This window comes from Cryptotermes secundus, unplaced genomic scaffold (genome assembly GCF_002891405.2).
Source record: "Cryptotermes secundus unplaced genomic scaffold, Csec_1.0 scaffold174, whole genome shotgun sequence".
Taxonomy (NCBI): Eukaryota; Metazoa; Arthropoda; class Insecta; order Blattodea; family Kalotermitidae; genus Cryptotermes; species Cryptotermes secundus.
In genome coordinates, this window is record NW_019734351.1 from 1,267,127 (window position 1) to 1,277,893 (window position 10,767).

The 10,767-nt window shown below is 37.7% G+C and overlaps 1 protein-coding gene across 4 annotated transcripts in view; it reads right to left on the reverse strand.

Moving 5' to 3' along the window:
- Positions 1 to 3,364: 3,364 nt before the first annotated feature.
- The window catches only part of LOC111868778 (metallo-beta-lactamase domain-containing protein 1), an 11,660-nt gene continuing 4,257 nt past the window's right edge, over positions 3,365 to 10,767 (reverse strand). For all 4 annotated transcript variants that reach the window (XM_023859738.1, XM_023859739.1, XM_023859740.1 and 1 more), the window contains exons 3-5: positions 9,885 to 10,049; positions 6,420 to 6,533; positions 3,365 to 4,132 (exon numbers count right to left, since the gene is read on the reverse strand). In XM_023859738.1, coding sequence (XP_023715506.1) covers positions 3,948 to 4,132; positions 6,420 to 6,533; positions 9,885 to 10,049 — 464 coding nt within the window. In that variant the 3' untranslated portion in view covers positions 3,365 to 3,947. The remainder of the gene's footprint in view (positions 4,133 to 6,419; positions 6,534 to 9,884; positions 10,050 to 10,767) is intronic.

A 10,767-nucleotide genomic window follows, 5' to 3' on the forward strand; every position in this document is an offset into this window, starting at 1 on the left:
TAATATTGTCCACCCACCTATGCCTTGTTCTTCCCAGTGGTCTCTTTCCTTCTGGCTTTCCCACCAATATCCTATACGCATTCATCTCCCCCATTCGTGCTACATGTCCTGCCCACCTCATCCTCCTTGACTTGATCATTCTAATTATACTTTGAGAAGAGTACAAGTTATGAAGCTCCTCATTGTGCAGTTTTCGCCAACCTCCTGTCACTTCATCTCTCTTCAGTCCAAATATTCTCCTCAACACCCGGTTCTCAAACACCCTCAGTCTATGTTCCTCCCTTAATGTCAGAGACCAAGTTTCACACCCATACAGAACCACAGGCAAAATTATAGTTTTGTATATTCTAATTTTTATGTTTTTAGTCAACTGATGAGAAGACAAAAGGTTCTGGACTGATGGTGGCAAGCATTACCCAAGTTCAATCTCCTCTTAATTTCATCTTGAATCAGGTTGCGATCTTTTATCGTTGTTCCAAATATCTGAACTGTGCCACATTTTCAAAACATCGTTTCCTATTTTTATGTCATGATTTTGCCCTGCATTTTGGTGATGAGACAGTAACATACTTGTATACTTAGTTTTCTCTGTGTTTACTTCTAGACCAATCTCTTTACTTGCATCAATTAAAGTTTGTGTGTTTTTCTTTATGGTATCTACATTATCACCCAGTACATTCACATCATCGGCATAGGCCAACAGCTGATGTGTCCCATTTAATTTCAGTCCCACCTGGTTTCCCTGGACCTTTCTAATGGCATATTCTATAGCAAAGTTGAAAAGGAGTGGTGATAAAGCATCTCCTTGCTTTAAACCATTCTGGATAGGAAATTTATCAGGCAAATATTTACCTACATGGACTTTACTATACGTTTCATTTAAACACATTTTAATCAAACTAACTAGTTTCATGGGTATCCCAAACTCTATCAGAATATTGTACAATACTTCCTTCCTAACTGAATCATAGGCTTTCTTGAAGGCTATGAATAGCTGATGTACGGTCTCATCGTACTCTCATTTTTTCTCCAATATCTGATGAATGCAAAAGATCTGATCTGTAGTTGATCTGTTACATTGAAACCCACACTGATGATCCCAAATAATTTCATCTATATATGGACTTAACCTTGAGAGAAGAATATTGGATAAAATTTTGTATGAAGTTGATAGCAGTCGATATCCCACGATAATTACCACAGTCAGTTTTATCACCCTTCTGGGAATTATACACAGACAACCTAATAGTAAATCTTGAAATCATTTCGTGAAGCATGATAAGAGACACAGATCTGGCTGCTGACCAGTTGCAATAGACCATCATCATGTCCTATCATAACAACTGTCCAGCCAAGAGCACCTGCTCACCATGGAAAGCACCTTGGTGGATTAAAATGCTGAGTGGGGTGAGAGCCAAAACAAGAAGGCTGTTTAATGTAGCTAAATGGACATGCCAGTAGGATACCTATACGGAAACTCTGACCTGTTACAAAAAATAAATTAGAAAAGTCAAATGATATTCATGAAGAAGGTACAGGCACAAGATCACTGATATACCAAACTCATGAAGATCATGGCAAAACAAGTGACTAACAGGGTCAGCACTATTAAGCTATGAGATGGTCAGTGCACATGAACTGGAGACGAGACTCTGAAAGAGTTATTCAGAGTTCACTTTCTCAGCTCAGAGCTGATTAAAGATTCATATGATGGACAGGGAAGACTGGAACCTGGCCCGAAATATAATCAATAAAAAACTAGATGGGCACTAGATACCTTCAAACAATTTAAATCAGCAGGAACAGATGAAACAGTACTGGGACTTTTATAGCAATTGGTGGAAGAGTTAGTTCCATATCTTTTCCACATATTTGGAGCCTGCCTGGTATATGAATTTATTCCTGTGGCCTTGAGGCAGGTTAAACTGATGTTTATTCCAAAGTTAAGGAAATCAGAATATACTGAGGTTAAGGCATATCATCCCATCAGCCCGACTTCTTTTGAAGATGGAGAAATTGGTGGATAGACATATGAGGGGAGGTGTACTAAAGGAGCATCCTCTACACCAAAACCAACATGCATATCAAATTGGTAAGTCGACTGAGAATGAACTTTCACTGTGCAGTATCACACACAGAAAGTGTTATTAAATGCAAGGAAATCAGTCTAGGAGCATTCCTTGAGAAAGCGGGAGCTTTTGGTAGAGCCTCAATTGATGTAATAACACAGGCTCCTGAAAGGCATGACACTGAGCCCTCTATTTGCAGGTGGATCAGTTCTATGCTGAAAAGCAGAAACATAATAACTGTACATGGTTGGGAGAAACCATGTACATGTCCGCTGCTAGGGGATGTACACAGGGAGGTGTGTTCTTGCTTCTGCTGTAGAACCTGGTCATGGATGAGCATTTTTGGGAGATAATTTAACGATTATTATGCAGTAGAATCTACAGATAATATTACAATCTTAATCAACAGAAAATTCCCTTAGACTGTCAGAGGTCTTACAAACAGCTCTATCCAAATGCCAGCAGTGGTGTGATAGGATAAAACTGTCCATCAACACCAATACCTTTTACTAGGAAGAGAGATATTAGGGGATTTAAGGAACCAACCATCTTCAGTAATACAATCCAGCTTTCCATTGATATCAAGTATCTTGGACTCATTCCAACACCATGATCTATTTAACGGACCTGAAAATATGAAATTCTGTTAAGTTCTGAGTCAGCATTAATGCTTTAACACTGAGTATTGGACTTTCCAGAAAAGTAATTGATACCATACACCAGGCATGTCCAACTTCAAACAGGTTGTGATCGACTTTTTAGTGTCAAAACTGCCAGTTATCTAACACCTCCTCCTATCGCTGTACCTCACTTTAAGCAAAAATATTGGTAAAAATAACATGACACATGATGTTTGTTGTAAAAAAACATACATTAAAAGTACAGATACTTTAACATTTATTTTCCATTCAAAATTTTAATATAATCATATTATATTACAAGTGAATTTACATTCTTTTCACATATCATTTCCTTATAGGCCTATGAGATCGACCAAAAATCGTCCTGCAATCGACCGGTTGGTTGCGATCAACACGTTGGACATGCCTGCCATACACTAAGAAAATTAAGCATAAATACATATATCAACATGTGGTCTTGTGAAGTTTGAAATGCCAAATTAGCTGTTGCAGCAGCCTCAACAGGCCATACCAAAACCTGGACACAGAAGAAATTACAAGCGGATCCCTTCCTGCACACTGTGTGGCAACTTCCACGGCTAAATATTCTATTGTGTACCATGTTACCAGGCAGACTCCTCATAAAGGAATTGGACTCATCTTTTTCAACCATGTGTCTGTACACACTTTATTCTCACATGTGATGAAATTCTGTTGGCCATACAAAAACCATGATATGTTTGTTAGCGATGTTTGATGAGATACTGGTGTTCAACAAGCAGATGGCAGTTGACCACAAAAATGAATGTGTATTACCACAGAGATGGAATTTTCTCATCTCTGTGGTAATGCACCACTAATCTTCCCCTGTTTCATCTCCAAGCCACTGATGCAAAGTTGCTGAAGAAAACAACTTTAAAAAAATTCTAGCATTATATTTTAAGTAAGCATATTACCAAAGTTTGTGTTTAAAATTTACAATATTGCAACACATAGGTTTCTTGTGTCAAATGGTCGGATGACTGTGAATGATGAACCACAAAGAATCCAGAAGGAATGATCTGTAACCCATAACAGGTATTGTTCTAGTGTTTCCCTGGAAGGACTATGGAAAACCACAGAAAAAAGTATACACCTAATCTTCAACCCGAGATTTGAATATCAGACCTCCTGTATATGAAGCAGGTGTGCCACTCACTAAACTGTGAGGTATGGGGACATAAAACTCTTAGGAAAATATGTATTCTTTGTTTATTATTTATTTACCACCACACTTCATTTCTGCTGTAACCTTAAACATTGGCCCATGGCCAGGAACAATCCAGTCAGCAATTTGCAAGATCTTATTTCGGTTCTGACGCTGCATCTCTGGGTCTTCACTGCCAGCTACATACTGCCATAGTGATGGATCAGTAATGTCCTCCTCTCGTTCAAACAAGTCACCTGTGAACAAAAATCATGTTTCATATGCAAAAATACTGCTTTATGGACTGAGCACAGATAAATATGGTTCATGTCTCTATCTCAAACATTTCTACTGTTTCCAGTGATTGAGGTTAGATCTTTCTAGGGTGTCTTCCCCTCACCTGAGGACAGAAACAGATTCAGTTTCTGAAATATAGTGTTTTCTAGTTTCTAGAATACTGGATGATGGATATAGTCCAACAAACCCAGTAATTCTGAGGATTTCTACTGACCCCTGTATAAGGGAATTTTATTGACTGCATATCTATCAAAGGAAGATCTCCCTTTTATAGTTATGGTGACAGATGATTATACATTGTCTCCTCTTGGATATTAAATAAGCTAGAAAATCCATAGGTTGCAGACAGGATAGCTCAGTTCACCTTGTGTTCAACATTTATGCTTTAGATTCAGGAAATCTTAGGTTTCAGTCTGAAGCCTGAGGTCACTGCTACTTTTCATGGAATCTTCCTGATACTGCTACAAAAATGACTAAATTGCATATTGTAATAGGTCAGCTCTCGTTCCTTCCACACTGTTTCACTCGTCATTCTAGTTAAAATATCTGTAAGTCAAAGATACATAACCTATGCAACTGGCACTCTAGCATTTTAAAATAAACTGTGAAACAGAAAGTTCAGCAATACATTAATGTTGTGAAATTGCCCAGTCAATCTCACTTATGACATCTGAGTTTGGTTTCCAATAAAAGTATGCCATTCTGAAAAATTAAGTGCTCTTTTGGTCTCAAATCACAGTAAGACAAGTCAGCACAAAACCTGTCACATAACTTTCAGCTTATCTAAATAAAGATTTTACAATCAAGACTGGGATGACAACCTCATATAAGTAGATGGTTACATCTGGAATGGAGTAAATATTACTAACTAATTGAAAAAATAAAGTTGTGGCAGTAGAGCCATTATATCTGGTGTTCAGGACATGAGAATTTAATTCCAGACGACAAAGTGATGTTTGTGTACCCACTACACTTGAACTGATTCTGGCCCTGAAGATTTTTGGCAGTGGTCTAGTATCAAGAGATGCTTTTCCTTGGGAATTGCCTGTCTAAAGTGTTTTGGAGGCTTGCTCTGTCTGCCTAGTTAAAGGTAAAAGAAGGTAAAGCTATCCCTGTAACAGGTTATGGAGGCCCATATGGCTGTGAGAGGTAAGGCTCCCACATTTTCTAGATAACTGGCCCACAGATGGCAGTGCGATTGTCAGCCCTACATGCCAGCAACCTTTCAGCCCCCATGAAGATTCTTCGTACTCATTTCCTAAGGGACCTATTAGGTAAAGGTACTTCTTACAAGGCACTCAAGCACACAAAAGTATTCCACATTCAGGAGAATGCAACTTTTGGAGGGCCTCAACAACAAGAAATTTGCAATGTCATGTCACAAGAAGATATAAAAGAATGAAAAGAGAGACAGAAGGAAACAATTACCAGTTAACCTGGAATCTGACTTGTTATATTCTACAGCTAATTTTTAGATGCTATCTCCATATGAAGTTTGCAGCTCCCAGTTTTGTACAAAGAATCTAATCCTGAACAATGTCAGTGCTTAACGATAAGAAGTTTCATCTCTGACAGCCAGTACATACATATTGTGACGTATTTGTGCTTTGCAGGATACCCCCTCCCCCGCCAGTGGTGACGTAACAGCATCGGAGTGCTTCCATTGCTACGGTAACAGGCCAGTCAATATTCTGCCCCCCTCCCACGCAGTGACATAACAGCACTTCCCACTGTAACACAGGCAACAGGGAACGGTATAAAAAGCCGGCTAAGCAGTATGTGACGAGTGTGTGTGATCAGGAGTGACACAATGTGGATCGTGAAGTCGCCGAGTCATTTGGAGTGTAGCATTCGCCGGAGTGAATGGAAGCAGAAGACGTAATTGTGATACTGCATATGACAGTAGTGGTGTAACTGTGAGAGCAAGCGTTCAATAAATTTGCTATATTCGATATGGCATGAAGTTATTTGTCATGTGTCACATACCCAACACATGACAATATCATACATGTGCGTTTTATCCAAACAATGGCCAATGTGAAAACTGTTCCATAATGCAATTACTTCCATTTACATGCAATATGTCTAGAGAGGGTAAGGTAAACAAACCTGACATGAGAGCTAGCCAGTGGGATGTGAATCAAATCCAATACTTCCAAAAAACAAAGTAGTGGTAGTATTAACTGGATTCAGTCCTTATTGGAAGAAAAGGTCATTTTATATATGTACTATCTTATATCAAGTTACCTGTCACTGCTACAAGTTCTTTATCCTTTGTGTTGACCAGAACAGACACATCTGTCAGTGTGTGGCCTGGAGTAGGCACCACCTTCACAGACTCATCAATGATGAATGGTTCCCCTGAAGTTCAGAAAGCAAACGAACCCTTAAAACCTGAAACTGGAGACTTACCATATAACACAACTAAATTACAGTATGGAGGCCACTAGAATCTCTACCATGATTCACAATGACAAAACCCTAAACCATGACTTAAAGAGTGTTGATCAATTCACAATTTATTACTAACTATTCACATTGTATGTTCCAAACTTGAATCTTTGCCTCAGCGAAAAAAACAGTCTTTTATACAACTGAATCCCGTTTGTCATTATTTTAAGTCATAAGATTAAGTGTCACACAAACAAAATATAAAAACACCATCTTCTTTATTACCGATCATACACTACACATGTTGACTACACTTTGGCATCATCAGGTGATGTACATAAATCAGGCAAATCCAGGTTGTAACGATAAATTTGTTAAAACATAAGGACTGTAAAAAATGCAGATAAAATAGTAAGAAATTAGGTTGGACCCAACTTTAATTTTATGAGCATAAAATTGACAGTGACTCTTCTGTTGTGAGTTTCCACCTCTCTAATTCTTTCCTAAAGAAACACACACACAGACACTAGTGTCCCCAGTCACATCTCCGCTGCCATTTCTTGGCAGCAGCAGTTCTCTAACTCGCCAACTAACTGCAACAGCTAACTGGCTCTGCTTATAACATCTTGACAAGAACTGCACAGAAAATAGTTCTTCTGTTGCAGTGCAATTGTTGAGTTCATGTATGCTGTGGTGATCATGTTATTGATACTGAGCCATTGCCTAGGAACAGCCAAGTTTTGCAGAGCCATTACTTAGAAGTTGCTGTGGTATGGTTGCTTCTTTCACAGTCGTTGCCTAGCAATGGGTCTACATGCCACATTGCTTTAAGGAACCATAAATTGCAAGTGAAAACAAAATGCCAAAGAAAATATTTCAACCTAAGGTTTGTGGCTCATTTAACAACACTGTCAGTAGCTTATACTATATAACATTTAATGGCAGGATGAATGGTGAACAATAAATTGGAAAGGATTTAGAAATGATGATGACCTAATCAAGGGTATTGCTAGGAATGACTGAGGAAATCCAAGAAAAACTCAGTCATGATAGCCAGTGTTCCATCAGAGAATTGAAAATAACATCTCCCAAATATGTGGTCTGTTCAAAAAGTTTCAGAACTCTTGAAACAGCATGCCAACTCAATGTATTCGCAATGTCTGGTAAGTTGTGCTGCCTAATGACGTGCTTCCTAATTATCATCCTTTTTGTTGCATCATCCTGCTATGATTAGTCATCACCCTATAGCTATTTGTTCACGTTATTATTATTATTATTATTTAATTACATTCCATTAATCTATACAAGGTCAAAGACCTATAGGATATAGAAACTGTCATTATAAATATAAAACAATAAGTATAACAGTAAATCTAATATACATGTCATAAAACTTACAACAGTCATCTGAAACAATTTTACATAGAATTAATACAAATATGGCAATACATCTATTACAACTATTAGCTAAATAATGTACAGGTATTCATTGGGAAGTTGTTTTGTAAAATTCATCAGTGCTATAAAATGCATGTTCAGTGAGATAGCTTCTCAATAAAGATTTTAATTGCTTAACGTCTTTAGATAACAATTTAATATTCAAGGGTAAGTGATTATACATCTTGCTTCCAGGGAAGCAGCACTCCTCTTTGAACTATTGATAAATTTGTAGAGGGTAAGTATAAATTATAATTATAGCGGGTATTAATATCATGAATATCCATGTTAGATGTAAAGTAATTTTTATTCTTAATAACGAAAAGAAGCAAGGAAAAAATATACTGAGACTGTAGTGGCAATATTTGTAATTTTTTGAACAAATCCCGACATGAATCAAATTTTCCAGATCCAGACATAACTCTTATGGTTCTTTTTTGAATTTTAAAGATACTCATACTAAGGGGGGCATTATTGGCAAAAGATAATGCCATACTTCAGTATCGAATGTACATAAGATAGTAAATCATCTTGCGTATAGTGTGTGTCTTGCGATATTCAAGATGATTGATATTCATAAGCAGCGTATTAACATTAAATTTTGATTTAAACTAGGGAAAGCGTTTATGGTGATCAGCGCATGAGGCACACACATTGGTATGAATGGTTTAAGCGATTTAAGGACAGTCGGCAGTCAACACATGATGACCCATGTTTGGGAGGGACTTCAATGTCATGTAACAACGCTCATGTTGTGTAAGTTCATGAAATTGTGTTCTAATTATTGTTTCACAGTGCGGGAAATAGCAGAAGGGTGCAGTGTATCGATAGGATCATGTCATGACATTCTTACTACAAAATTAGAAATGCATTGGGTAATTTCAAAGTTTGTCCCATGACATCTGACACAGGATCAGAGAGACAGTTGCATTGCCATCTGTCAGGAACATTTCAATTGTGCTAGTGAGAATTAAAACTTTCTGAGAAGAATTATGATCAGCAACATGGGTTTATGGATACGATATGTAAATGAAACTCCAGTCCTCACAATGGGTTGGAAGAAATTCTCCGAGACTGAAAAAGGTGGAGCAGGTCAGGTCCAACATGAAAGTCATGTTGATGTTTGTTTTTGTACATTGAGGGTGTTGTACATCATGAATTCTTATGTCAGAGTCAAACAGTGAATCCCTGGTATTATCTCAAAATGCTGAAATCTAACAGAAAATGTCAGGAAAAATAGACCTCAGTTGTGAAGAAACAACTCCTGGTTCCTCCATCATGACAATGAGCCAGCTTATGCATTACTACTGATTTGTGACTTTTTGGCCAACACAAACACAACTGTGCTTACTCAGCCATCCTACTCACCTGACCTGGCTCCAGCAGACTTCTTATTTCCCAAACTAAAATGCACTTTGAAAGGACAACAATTTCAGACGATTCAAGAGATTATGGAAAATTTGCAGATGGAGCTACGTGTGATCCCGAAAATGCCGTACCAGTACTGTTTCCAGAAGTGGCAATGGCACTGGGAGCAGCGCACTGATGCAGGAGGAAAAAACTTTGAAGGCAATAAGGCTCACACAGTTGTAGGAAAGGCCAAGAAAATCATAAAAAATAGTTTCCAAACTTTTGAACACACCACGTGCAAGTCTAGGGTACTACTGCAACACCAATCTGCTCGGTGAACCCACAGAGATGAAGCAAAGAATGAAGACCTACATAAGCAAGAAAATTTAAATTTATATATGGGTTTGTCATCTACTATTGTTTGGGCAAATGAAAGCATGGTGTCTTTCTCTGAGAACAATTATACCATGTAGTCCCTGGTATCAGCAGTTGGTACAGTGTCATTAAATGATCCATTAACTAACTTGAACTTGCCTGTTTCAAATGGGTGAATGAAATACAGGTCCTTGGATGATATACTGAACCCTACAATGTGTTTTGCATTCAGAAACAGGTTGTTGTTGCCTGTATGATCGGAATGTCCATGAGAACACACAACATAATCCACATCATTGCACTCGACTCCATAATGACCCAGACCTGCAACAACATCCACTGTGACACATTAACAGAATTCAGAAGGTATCTCACTTGGAGCCAGCTATACACCAGTTCTGTGCCAACTTCTGGGGTTACATTTCCAAATGAACCAGCTGCTGGCAACAACTACAGATGTGGGAAGACAGGGCCTGTGGTAGTGGTACTCATTAAAAATCGACTAGAAATAAATTTCCATTTCCCTAGGTTGAGCCACAACTTATGGGTGCTGAGATTTCAAACTGAATAATGCAACAGAACCTACAAGATATACACAATAAACAAAAATTGAAATTAAATTCATTACATATTTCATTCACCTAAGATATGGGGGTTGTTCAAATGAAACCCATTCATGGATTGTCCTGCACAAAGGAACAGATGCTACTGAGAACAAATAATCTTATAATAAATACTGAAGACTAAAGCAATACTATTTCAGGGAAGAGAATCTAGTTTACCTTATGAACCCATTCTGTATCTAAAATATAAAGAAATAACTACTCATCAAATTTAAAATTTTTAGGTATTTCTACCACAGATAACTTAAGCTGCATCACTCATATACAATATATCTGGCATAAATTAAACAAAGCTCCTTGTTTGATTAGACCCATATGAGACTCAGAAAGTTTACCAGTATTAAGATGTGTTTATTTTGCTAAATTTGAATCTATATTGAAATCTGGAATAATTTTTTTTTGGGGGGGGGGAGTAAATA